At 44.4% G+C, this 13,896-nt stretch overlaps 1 protein-coding gene across 1 annotated transcript in view; it reads right to left on the bottom strand.

The window, feature by feature from the left end:
* The window catches only part of LOC126239361 (phospholipase B1, membrane-associated-like), a 194,653-nt gene that overhangs the window by 73,481 nt on the left and 107,276 nt on the right, over positions 1–13,896 (bottom strand). The window contains exons 4-5 of the mRNA XM_049947858.1: positions 12,753–12,966; positions 331–557 (exon numbers count right to left, since the gene is read on the bottom strand). Coding sequence (XP_049803815.1) covers positions 331–557; positions 12,753–12,966 — 441 coding nt within the window. The remainder of the gene's footprint in view (positions 1–330; positions 558–12,752; positions 12,967–13,896) is intronic.

Below are 13,896 nucleotides of genomic sequence, written 5' to 3' on the forward strand. Positions count from 1 at the left end.
GGGACCGGTTGGTAGGACATGTTCCGAGGCATCAAGGGATCACAAATTTAGCATTGGAGGGCAGCGTGGAGGGTAAAGATCGTAGAGGGAGACCAAGAGATGAATACACTAAACAGATTTAGAATGATGTAAGTTGCAGTAGGTACTGGGAGATGAAGAAGCTTGCACAGGATAGAGTAGCACGGAGAGCTGCATCAGACTAGTCTCTGGACTGAAGACCACAGCAACAACAACCTATCAGTGTTTGAAGAAAAAAAAAGAAATAGCTTTCGTATGAGGTGAATGAGTGGTGAGCACACAGAGGTTGGGGAAGCGGAGCCGGTGACGCACCTTCCAGTGCCTGCTGACGTCGACCTGGGGGTGCGCGCGCATGCGCCGGACGAGCAGGTTCGCCTGCCATGGCAGGTCGCGGCTCATGGCGCCGCCCTCGGCCACGTTGAACTGCGACGCGTGCTGGTGCGACAGCGAGTCGTTGAGCGAATAGCCCACTAGCCGCGGGTTGAACTCCTTCAGGATGTTGGGCAGCGTCAGGAACTGCCGCCAGCTGCCTTCGCCTCCTGGCACAACAAATCACGGCTTGATTAGAAAGAAAAAAAAAAAAAAACACCTGCTGTGCTTCTTGAGCTCAATATGGGGTGTCACAAATTTTTAGGTTCAAAATCACACAGAAACTAAAAGATCCAAAACTGACAAGGAACGCCTTCAGTGCGAGGTCTCAGGTTCAGTCTTTAGTAAGACCCATTTGAAAGTGTTAACTATGACACGAAAAAAATTAGCTACTAATAACACACCATGTGCATCAAAAGGTGACAGAAGATGATTGTTCGGGAGGTGCAGTGATCAAACTTCTGTGGCAAGTATGTATTACATTTTACAAAATGAAGATCGTCAATAGAGAAGAAATGTTTGAAACAAACCATTAACTTGCACCATAAACAGCGAATGAGAAACGATGCGCCACAGTGGCCACAAAGGTTTGCACCATCGAGGTCCAGGGCGACCTACTCGGGAGTTACAAACCGTGCAGAACCTTCAGCTAGGTATTCATAAAAATGCATATAGAATCGTACTGGTGCAACAGGGTGATGAGAACTGACGGAACGTTATGGTGAGCAACCAAATGCTATACAGTTTGTCGTGGAGCTTATCGTGAAACTTGTTATCCTTTAAGGCACAGCTACAAATAGTGCAATAAAATGTATTATAGGCATGAAAAAAAAACAAATATCCAGAGGCTGCATTTGTCCAATGGTTCCAAGTTTTTTGCAGAAGTTATTGGTCAAAAGAAGTGCTCCTACCATATTTGTATTTCTCTTACATCCCTTTTCCCATATTCACTTGCTGTACCTAAATGCCCTCTACTCCTCTTGCAAGATCACACAAACGAACTTTACAGGCAACTTTTTTTTTTCATCAGTCTTCTGAGTGGTTTGATGCGGCCCGCCATAATTTCCTCTCCAGTAACAACTTTTTCATCTCACAGTACCACTTATAACCTACTTCCTCAATTATTTGCTGGATGTTTTCCCATCTCTGTCTTCCTCTACTATTTTCACCCTCTACAGCTCCATCTTGTACCATGGAAGTTATTCTCTGATGTCTTAACTGATGTCAAACCATCTGGTCTCTTCAGTGTTTTCCATATATTCTTCTCCTCGCCGTTTTTGAAGAGAACCTTTACCTTAAGAGTCCACCTAATTTTCAACATTCTTCTGCAGCACCACATATCAAATGACTTGTAAATTACAGAGTGCAGCATTCTGTCGTCCTTTTTTTCGATTTTATTCCGCAAATCCAGATTTCGGTTAGTACAATGACTAGCTACTAAATTATGGAGTGCAGCAGTCAGTCGTCTTTAGCTACTAGCCAAAATCTGGATTTGCGGAATAAAATCTAAAAAAAAAAGGACGACTGATTGCTGCACTCTATAATTTACAAGTCACGTAACAGTCGCTGAGTGCACCCACTTTCCGAATGGAAGGTAACCTGCTGACATATCAAATGCTTCGAGTCTCTTCTTTTCCGGTTTTCCCGAAATCCATTTTTCACTACCATACAGTGCAGTGCTCCAAACGTACATTCTCAGAGATTTCTTCCTCAAATAAAGATCTACGTTTGATAGTAGTAGCCTCATCTTGGCCAGGAACGCCTTTTTGCCAGTGTCCTCCCTGCTCCGTCCGTCATGAGTTATTTTACTGCCTAGGTAACAGAATTCCTTACCTTCATCTACTTCGTGATCACCTGTTCTGACAAGCTTCTCACTGTTCTCATTTCTGCTATTTCTCATTACTTCCGTCTTTCTTCAGTTTACTCTCAATCCATATTTTGTATTCATTAGACTGTTCATTCCATTCAGCAGATCATGTAGTTCTTTTTTACCTTTACTCAGGATACCAATGTCATCAGCGAATCTTATCACTCGTACCCCTTCACCTCGAATTTTAATTCCTCTCTTGAATCTTTCTTTTACTTCTGTCATTGCCTCTTCGATGTATAGATTAAACAGTAGGGCGAAAGACTACATCCCTGTCTTACACCCTTTTTAATCCAAGCACTCTTATTTTCCCCATTCGGTTCTTATACGTATTGTATATTACCCGTCTTTCCCTGTAGCTTACCCCCAATTTTTCTCAGAATTTTGATCATGTTGCATCACTTTACATTGTCGGACGCTTTTTTTCAGGTCGACGGATCCTATGAACGAGTCTTGATTTTTCTTCAGTTTTGCTGCCATTGTCGACCGCCTCAGAATTACCTCTCTGATGCCTTTACCTTTCCTAAAGCCAAACTGATTGTCATATAACACAACCTCAGTTCTTTTTTCCCTTCTTCTGTTCGTTATTATTGTCAGTAACTTGGATGCATGAACTTTTAAGCTGATTGTGCAATAATTCTCGCACTTGTCGGCTCTTTCAATCTTCGGATCGTGTGGATGCTGTTTTTACAAAGTCAGATGGTATATCGCCGATACATACATTCTACACATCAACTCGAATAGTCATTTTGTTTCCACTTCACCCAGTTATTTTATAAATTCTGATTGAATCCTATCCCTTCTGCCATATTTGATTTTAAGTCTTCCGGAGCTCTTTTAAATTCTAATTCTATTAGTAGATCCCCTACCTCTTCTGTATCGGCTCCTCCTTCTTCTTCTATCAAGTCACCAGAGAAGTTCTCCTCCTCATAGAGACCTTCAGTGTATTCTTTCCACCTATCCGCTCTCCCCTCTGCGGTTAACAACGGTACTCCCATTGGCTGCCCATTGGGCTGTTAATGTCACCGCCCTTGCTTTTAGTTTCACAGAGAGTGTTTTTTTTCCTATATGCTGAGTCAGTCCTTTCGACAATCATTTCCTTTTCGATTTCTTCACATTTTTCATGCAGCCATTTCGCCTTGCTTCCCTGCACTTCCTATTTGTTTCATTCCTAAGTGACATATATTTCTGTATTCCTGAATTTCCTTGAACATTTTTGTTTGTACTTCCTTCTTTCGTCGATCAACTGAAGTATTTCTTCTGCTACCTTTGGTTTCTTCGCAGATATCTTCTTTGTACCCAAGGTTTCCTTTCCAACTTCTGTTACTGCCCTTTTTAGAGATACCCATTCCTCTTCAAACTGAGCTGCCTACTGATCTATTCCTTATCGCAATATCTGTAGCGTCAGCGAACTTCAAACGCACCTCTTTATTCCTTACTACTTCCGTATCCCATTGTTTTTGGCTTTGACTATTTCTGACTAGTCTCTTAAACTTCAGCCTACTCTTGTCACTAGTATATTGTCATCTGAGCTTACATCTGTTCCTGGGTGCGCCTTCCATTTCAATACCTGATTTTGGGATCTCTGCCTGAAAAATCTAACTGAAATCTTCCCGTATCGCCCAGCCTTTGACAGGCATACCTCCTCCTCTTCTGTTTCTTGAACAGAGTATTCGCTACTACCAAGTGAAATTTTTCGATAGTATTTCTTAAGAACGAGGTGACTCAGTGACGGATAGAACGCATGCGGCCTACGGATCTCGCATTGCAACTTTAAGCCTCGGCCAGGTGGTATATGCATTTTTTGTAGGGTACACTGAATCACTTGGTATATGTGCCTACCCTTCAATCAACGTTGAATGAACTGTGGCGCAGTATAGAAGAAGCAATGAGTACAGCAAACCCTCCGTACGCTTGCAGAAGTATCGGAAGAGGTTGACTATCGCCTGGGTACTTTGCTCTGACTCATTGACCTCTAAGGCCACCTGAGCTCACGGCATGTGGACTTTTTGCTGGTGATTTATGAAACAGCCGACCTATGTGCCACCTCTTTCGACAACTTTAGATGCACTGAGACGCAGCATAGCAACTGCAGAGAAAGCAGTAAGTCAGGATATGCTCGCAAAAGTATAGGATGTTTGTCGTAAGTCCGGTGGAGGGCACACTGGACATTTTCGAAATATGAATGAATACTTCGATCCTACAAGAATTGTATGAAGAGTGTTCAACGAGTAATGCAACACATATATTTCTGAAAGCGGGTTGGTTTTATTCAGAATTCCAGTACATCAAAATATTCCCTACTATTTTGGTTATAAGACCCTGTTTATCAACACAATCTGCGTTCAATGTGACGGCCTTACGCCACCTTCCTGAGATGGCCTGTGTGCTCACATGGTACTACCCCATTGGTCGACGTCGGAGCAGACGTCTTGCTGCATCAGAAACCTCTCGACCTCCACGTACTGCTTCCCGCAGAGTGCACTCTTCATTGGGCGAAACACATGGAAGTCGGAAGGCGCTGCATCCAAGCTGTAGAGTTGGTGAGATAGAACAATCAAATGACATTCTGTGAGCTCCTCTAGAGTGTGCATACTTATGTAAGGCCTTGCGTTGTCATGGAGAAGGAGAAGCTCGTTTGCATTTTTGTGGCGAGTAACAGGCTCAAGTCTTTTCTTCAATTTAGTGAGGGTAGCACAAAATATTCCACAGTTGATCGTTACACCATGAGGGAAGATATTAGACACAATAGCCACTTCAGTCTCAAAATACCGTCGCCATGACTTCACCCGCTGAGGCTGCGGCTTTCAACTTTTTCTGAAAGAGGAGAGATGGTGCAGCGCCGCCCCATGCATTGCCGTTTCGTTTCGGGTTCGAAATGAAGAAACCATGTTTCACAGTGTGTAATGATATTCGACGAGTCTGTCACGGTCAGCCTACTAACGGGCAAGCAATTTTGCACAGATGGTCCTTCGTTGCTCTTTATGGTCTTCTGTTAGGTGGCAAAGAACCCAGTGGGCACACACCTTTGAGCACCCCAACTGGTGGACGAGTGAGTCAGCATTACCAACGGAGATGTCCAGCTCAGCAGCGAGGTGTTTGTGCTCCGTAGCTCACCTCGGATGAGAATGTCCGCGCATTCCAACTTTGAACGAGACCCAGCAATGTGCGGCCGGCTGAGATGCAGGAGATTGGAGAGTTTTGCATTACCTTGTTTCGATGACGACAGACGCCTCGCCCGTCTACATCTACATCCATACTCCGCAAGCCACCTGACGGTGTGTGACAGAGGGTACCTTGAGTACCTCTATCAGTTCTCCCTTCTATTCCAATCTCGTATTGTTCGTGGAAAGAAAGATTGTCGGTATGCCTCTGTGTGGGCTCTAATCTCTCTCATTTTATCCTCATGGTCTCTTCGCGAGATATACGTAGGAGGGAGCAATATACTGCTTGACTCCTCGGTGGAGGTATGTTCTCGAATCTTCAACAAAAGCCCGTACCGAGCTACTGAGCGTCTCTCTTGCAGAGTCTTCCCCATTAGTTGATCTATCATCTCCGTAACGCTTTCGCGAATACTAAATGATCCTGTAACGAAGCGAGCTGCTCTCCGTTGGATCTTCTCTATCTCTAGTATCAACCTTATCTGGTACGGATCCCACACCGGTGAGCAGTATTCAAGCAGTGGGCGAACAAGTGTACTGTAACCTACTTCTTGGTTTTCGGACTGCATTTCCTTAGGATTCTTCCGATGAATCTCAGTCCGGCATCTGCTTTACCGACGATTAATTTTATATGGTCATTCCACTTTAAATCACTCCTAATGCCTACTCCCAGATAATTTATGGAATTAACTGTTTCCAGTTGCTGACCAGCTATATTGTACCTAAATGATAAAGGATCTTTCTCTCTATGTATTCGCAGCACATTACACTTGTCTACATTGAGATTCAATTGTCATTCCCTGCACCATGCGTCAATTCGTTGCAGATCCTCCTGATTTTCAGTACAATTTTCCATTGTTATAACCTCTCGATATACTACAGCATCATCCGCAAAAAGCCTCAGTCAACTTCCGATGTTATCCACAAGGTCATTTATATATATAGTGAATAGCAACGGTCCTACGAAACTCCCTTGCGGCACACCTGAAATCACTCTTACTTCGGAACACTCCTCTCCATTGAGAATGACATGCTGCGTTCTGTTATCTAGGAACTCTTCAATCCAATCACACAATTGGTCTCATTGCGTTTTTTCTAACTGCCAGGTTTGTGCAGACATTCTGCAAGCTCCTCCGAATATCTTCTATAGTGTGGCGCCAAACGTAAATCAGTGAGAGCTTTCTGATTGGAACGCACTTCCATTACAGACGCCATTTTGAAAGCTACATATGGCGCTGCCACCTGTCGGAGCTTCAAGAAACTATAGAGGTTGAACCGTGAATATTCCATAATGTTCCACACAAATTCCGAGTTTTTCAACGAAATTGGTCGAGGAAAATGAACACCCCTCGTACAATTAATTTTTTGTTGTCATTCCACTTCAGATCCCCATAGGTGTTTCATTTTCGGTATTTTGCGGTTGTTTTTGTTTCTAGCACATCTACATCTACATTGTTGCTCTGCACACACTTAATTGCCTGGCAAAGGGTTCATCCAACCATTTTCATACTAGTTCTCTTCCATTCCACTCTCGAATGGCGCGTGGGAAAAAAGAACACCTAAATCTTTCAGTTCGAACTCTGATTTCTCTTATTTTATTATTATCATCCTTTCTCCCTACGTAGGTGAGTGTCAACAATATATTTTCGCATTCGGAAGAGAAAGCTGGCGATTGAAATTTTGTAAATAGATCTCGCCACAAAGAAAACCGCCTTTGTTTCAGTAACTGCCACCCCAACTCGCGTATTATACACTACTGGCCATTAAAATTGCAACACCACGAAGATCACGTGCTACAGACGCGAAATTTAACAGACAGGAAGAACATCCTGTGATATACAAATGATTAGCTTTTCAGAGCATTCACACAAGGTTGGCGCCGGTGGCTGCACCTACAACGTGTTGACATGAGGAAAGTTCCCAACCGATTTCTCATACACAAACAGCAGTTAACCGGCGTTGCCTGGTGAAACGTTGTTGTGATGCCTCGTGTAAGGAGGAGAAATGCGTACCATCACGTTTCCGACTTTGATTAAGGTCGGATTGTAGCCTATAGAGATTGTCGTTTATCGTATCGCGACATTGCTGCTCGCGTTGGTCGAGATCCAATGACTGTTAGCAGAATGTGGAATCGGTGGGTCCAGGAGGGTAATACGGAACGCCGTGCTGGATCCCAACGGACTCGTGTCACTAACAGTCGATATGACAGGCATCTTATCCACATGACTGTAACGGATCGTGCAGCCACGCCTCAATACCTGACTCAACAGATGGGGACGTTTGCAAGACAACAACCATCTGCACGAACAGTTCGACGACGTTTGCAGCAGCATGGACTATCAGCTCGGAGACCATGGCTGCGGTTACCCTTGACGCTGCATCACAGACAGGAGCGCCTGCGATGGTGTTTTCAACGACGAACCAGGGTGCACGGATGGCAAAACGTCATTTTTCCGAATGAATCCAGGTTCTGTTTACAGCATCATGATGGTCGCATCCGTGTTTAGCGACATCGCGGTGAACGCACATTCGAAGCGTGTATTCGTCATCATCATACTGGCTTATCACCCGGCGTGATGGTATGGGGTGCCATTGGTTACACGTCTCGGTCACCTCTTCTTCGCACTGACGGCACTTTGAAGAGTGGACGTTACATTTCAGATGTGTTACGACCCGTGACTCTACCCTTCATTCGATAGCTGCGGAACCCTACATTTCAGCAGGATAATGCACGACCGCATGTTTCAGGTCCCGTACCGGCCTTTCTGGATACAGAAAATGTTCGACTGCTGCCCTGGCCAGCACATTCTCCACATCTCTCACCAACTGAAAACGTCTGATCAATGGTGGCCGAGCAACTGGCTCGTCACAATACGCCAGTCACTACTCTCGATGAACTGTGGTATCGTGTTTGACTCTATGTCCAGGCGTATCAAGGCCGTTATTACGGCCAGAGATGGTTGTTCTGGGTACTGATTTCTCAGGATCTGTGCACCCAAATTGCGTGATAATGTAATCACATGGCAGTTCTAGTATAATATATTTGTCCAATGAATACCCGTTTATCATCTGCATTTCTTCATGGTGTAGCAATTTTAATGGCCAGTAGTGTATCACTACACTCTCACCCCTGTTGTGCGATAACACGAAACGAGCTGGCCTTCTTTTCGCTTTTTCGATGTCCTCCGTCAATCCCACCTGGTAAGGATTCCATACCGCGCAGCAATATCCAGCAGAGGACGGACAAGTGGGTTTGTCGCAGCTTCTAGGTGTTCTGCCAACAAAGCTCACTCTTTGTTTCACCTTCCGCACAATATTATCTAAATGGTCTTTCCAATTTAAGTTGCTCGTAATTGTAATTCCAAGGTATTTTGTCGAATTGACAGCCCTTAGATATGTGCGATTTATCGCATACCCAAAATGTATCTGGTTTCTTTTAGTACCCATGTGGATGACCTCGCACTTTGCTTTGTTTAGTGCCAATTACAACTTTTCGCACCGTACAGAAATTCTCTCTAGATCATTTTGTAATGGGAATTGATCGTCTGATGATTTTACTAGACGGTAAATTACAGCGTCATCTGCAAACAATCTAAGGGGGCTGCTTAGATTATCACCTAGATCATTTACATAAATTAGGAACAGCAGAGGGCCTATCACATCACCTTCCGAACGCCAGATTTCACTTCTTTTCTACTCGATGATTCACCGGCTGTGACCACGAATTGTGACCTCTCTGAGAGGAAATCACGAATCCAGTCACACAACTGAGACGATACTCCATATGCACCAAATTTGATTAATAGTCACTCGTGAGGAACGGTATCAAAAGCCTTATGGAAATCTAGGAATATGGAAACGATCTGAGATCATCTGTCGACAGCACTCATTGCTTCATGGGAATAAAGAGCTAGCTGTGTTGCACAAGAACGATATTTTCTGAATCCGTGTTAGTTATGTGTGGTGTCACCGCCAGACACCACACTTGCTAGGTGGCAGCCTTTAAATCGGCCGCGGTCCGTTAGTATACGTCGGACCCGCGTGTCGCCACTATCAGTGATTGCAGACCGAGCGCCGCCACACGGCAGGTCTAGAGAGACTTCCTTGCACTCGCCCCAGTTGTACAGCCGACTTTGCTAGCGATGGTTCACTGACAAATTACGCTCTCATTTGCCGAGACGATAGTTAGCATAGCCTTCAGCTACGTCATTTGCTACGACCTAGCAAGGCGCCATTACCAGTTACTATTGATGCTGTAAAACATGTACCGTCACGAGCGATGTTCACCAATTATGGATTAAAGTTAAGTATTCCAGCAGCTACGTACGTTATTGGCTATATTAATTACCGTGTCTTGTTCCAGACCTCACGCCAGCCTTCAGGCATCCTCATAGTGGCTTGGCTGTCTTGCCAAGCCACAACATTATGTATCAATAAGTCATTTTCTTCAAGGTGATTCATAACGTTCGAGTACAGTAAATACTCAAAATGCTATTGCAAATTGAGGTCAGTGATATGTGTCTGCAATTCAGTGGGTTACTCCTATTTCCCTTCTTGAATATTGGCGTGACCTGTGCTACTTTCCAGTCTTTAGGAACAGACCTTCCGTCAATGGATCTCTTCGACGTGTTATATGAACAGTATGTCATATTTATTTATGTTAAGAGTCAATTACCAGCCCCTGCGTCAGTTACTGATTCTCTGCAGGTCCTCCTCCATTGTGCTACAATCTTCTGTTGTTGCACTCTTCGTTTGCGATCAGCCTTTGGAGCTTCGTGCGTTATTGTATCAGTTATATATAACGCAAGCAGGAAGCCGCTACAACATCCCCTTGGTGTACTCCAGAAATTACTTTTCTCATCTGCCAATCTCTATCCGTTAGGAACAACGTGTTTAGTTCTGACTGAAAGGGACTCCTGAAACCACCAAAAATCTGGTACCATACTCGGTAAGCTAGCACTCTGTTGTGCTGTCTCCATTATTGAGATAAGTTTCGCGATCTGAAATTGCTGCCTAATAATTTCTGAAACATGCCAATAAACAAATCGATGAGAACCCAGATCCCAACCCACCAAATCTAGAGGAGATCAAACAGATAATCAAAGAGCATAAGGATGAAAAACACCAGGGGAAGATGGCCTTGTGGCAGGAACAAGCAAAATCGGAGGAGAGATCGCCGCAGAAGGAATCAAAAACATTATAGAAGAAATATGGAACACTGGACAGATCCCAAATTACTGTAAATGTGTGCTCCCATATCAGAGTCATATGAAGACGTAATCGAAGAGATTCACTTGAGTTCAATTTATTTCTACGAATATTTAGACCTGTTATATGGAAACCCTAAACAGGTCATACATATTCGCTAATCATGGTGACATACAATGTTTTATATTATGTATGTAGTAGAAATTATGGTAACAGCAACCATTGGTATTACTGATGTAGAAAAAAAAAGAATATTTGGAAAACGAGAATCAGTTTAAAAAATAAAGTAAGAGAAAGGTAATTAACTCAACTTCAAGTGAGTAACTTCCATCTTACATGACTAGATATGTTCTGGCACCCTCGAAAGAACTCGAGGTTTTGCCAGCAAATCACACCTATACCTACTTCTGCAGCTACTGATGCAACATTATTCTACATCACCTAGACTGGTAGGTGCGTGTGTCGGTGCCTCGGCAATCCCCGAGTGCCTATCATAATCTATAATTGTTGTTGACATTATTTTGATATTTTGAGCTTCAACTTGGCCTTATAGACCGAATGTTAACGAATTGCCTTTCATGTATCCGGTGTTCTATAGTAGTGACTTTAGTCAACAAGTTTTGGTTCCTTACAATTGTCTGCAGTCTCTCTCTACCCGAAAAAGGGGGCATCTCAGAATGATATGATCAGTGGAACCTTCCCTCCACAATCGCAGATTGGCTTGCTACTACATTTCACTCGATGCAGACGTTTGGAATATGAACCGTGACCTGTTAATAGGTGCACCATATCTCGAGTAGAGGAAACGTCGTGCAGTTTGAGCCTATTGCTGATGCTTGGGAATATGCTGTAAACACACCTTGCAATGCTCCTAGTGTCCCAGTCATGCTGCCATTCCTCTAACTTCTAAGCTCGTAAATGTCTTATCAGGAATATGCGTTCCTGTGATCTCGTACACATGACCTTATTGCTCACGCCCCAACCAATACTCCGCTGCCCTGTAACGTACCACGATATCCATCGGACATGTCCAGAGAATCTCTAGTAAACCCTCTACAGGTGTAGCCCGAAAGGCATCGGTCATCGTCAGAAGCACGCTCCACTAAATTTGTCGCAGTATTGTTTTGTAGCTGCCTAGACTACGGCGATGCACCCAGACGCTGGCAACGAAGCCCATAATGGCGCTGAAGGTAGCTTCGAGGTGTGACCGCACCACATGCAATGGTAATTTACAGTCGGCAGTGCTAGCACAGGTCATCTTAAGCACAATTTTTGCCGCTTTCTGAGTAACATATTTTAGGTGTTCTAGAAACTTTCTCTCCTCGTCTAGACGAATGCCTAAATATTTGTAAACAGTGCTGCGTTTTACACGTATGCCGTCAAGCCTCATGGAAGGATTTCTGCCAAGAAAAAGCCATCCCTTCAGAAATATGTATGTGGTTTTCTGAACAGCTGTAGTCAGTTTAGTTACTCTTGCACCAATGCTGCACCTGAGCAAGCACATCATTCGCCTTTTCGTCAAGTCTCGCCCTGGAGTCTGCAGACACAACTACCAGGATGTTATCTGCGTACGCGACAACGCCTTCAGGAGCATCTGCCCCGTCTAACAGATGTAATAGGGGTTCAGTACTAAGCTTCCAGAACAGTGGACCACTTATGGAGCCTTGAGGGTAGCGCTTGGTAGCAAAACGAACTCTAAAAGTATACTGTAAAGACAACACATACAACGAGGAAGCGGAAGGTCTACGGATACCTACCAAGGATGAATGAATGCAGACTGAAAAAAAGGATCGTCAGCTACATCGCGGGTTTAAACTCCATATCTAAATGGTAGATGAAGTGAAGACGGATGCAGGGCATTTGGAATTACGTCACAGATGCTCCACAATAGAGCAGAATTAACAGTATAACATCGTTCAAAAAGAAATCACCAAACAGGAGGCCTAAACATATCATTCCCAAGGAGGGAAGAAGCGAAAGAATGAAGAGGATATGGGAGGAGGTGAGAAAAAAAACCAAGAAATCTTATTAAGTTCTTTGTGGTCACCCTGTCTCCAAAATAGGAATTTACAACAACAAAAAAATGTTGTAAGAGTACTTGCTACGTGACAAAACACAGGCGCCCTTACCAATGGACCAGGACATGCCCTTATTCTCGATAGCGACTTGCAGCAGGTTGGCGGCGACGTTGCCGTAGCCGGCGGTGAGGCTGTCGCCCAGTGCGGCGATGACGTCGATGTCTCCGGGCCTCAGGCGGTGCACAGAGTCCGGCGGGGAGGGCGAGCGGCCGAGGCGGGTGTCGCACGGGAAGGGCCGGTCCGAGGGGACCTCCGGCTGCAGCATCTGCAGACACGCCCAACAGCAGTCAGCGCAACCGCTTATGGAATGTCTTTCTGCTCGAGTTACTTCTGATAACTCGAGTAACATTCAAGACTCTATTTCTACTTTTACAGGACGGACAAAATAAAATTGGCACCAAAAATATCTAACGCACATTTACGTAGGTAGTCCAACTTCCACCTACCCCACATGCGGATGATGTTACGTTTACTTTCCTACCTTAAGATGCATGAAATGCACTACTGGCCATTAAAATTGCTACACCAAGAAGAAATGCAGATGATAAACGGGTATTCATTGGACACTTATACTAGAACTGACATGTGATTACATTTTCACGCATTTTCGGTGCATAGATCCTGAGAGATCATTACCCAGTAAAACCACCTCTGGCCGTAATAACGGCCTTCATACGCCTCGGCATTGAGTCAAACAGAGCTTGGATGGCGTGTACAGGTACAGCTTCCCTTGCAGCTTCAACATGATACCACAGTTCATCAAGAGTAGTGAATGGCGTATTGTTACGAGCCAGTTGCTCGGCCACCATTGACCAGACGTTTTCAATTAGTGAGAAATCTGGAGAATGTGCTGTCGAGGGCAGCAGTCGAACATTTTCTGTATCCAGAAAGGCCCGTACAGGACCTGCAACATGCGGTCGTGCATTATCCTGCTGAAATGTAGGGTTTCGATGGGATCGAATGAAGGGTAGAGCCACGGGTCGTATCACATCTGACATGTAACGTCCACTGTTCAATGCGAACAAGAGGTGACCGAGACGTGTAACCAATGGCACCCCATACCATCACGCCGGGTGATACGCCAGTATCGCGATCACGAATACACGCTTCCAATGTGCGATGTCCCCAAACACGGATGCCACCATCATGATGCTGTAAACAGAACCTGGATTCATCCGAAAAAATGACGTTTTGC

Source organism: Schistocerca nitens, chromosome 1 (assembly GCF_023898315.1).
Source record: "Schistocerca nitens isolate TAMUIC-IGC-003100 chromosome 1, iqSchNite1.1, whole genome shotgun sequence".
Classification (NCBI taxonomy): Eukaryota; Metazoa; Arthropoda; class Insecta; order Orthoptera; family Acrididae; genus Schistocerca; species Schistocerca nitens.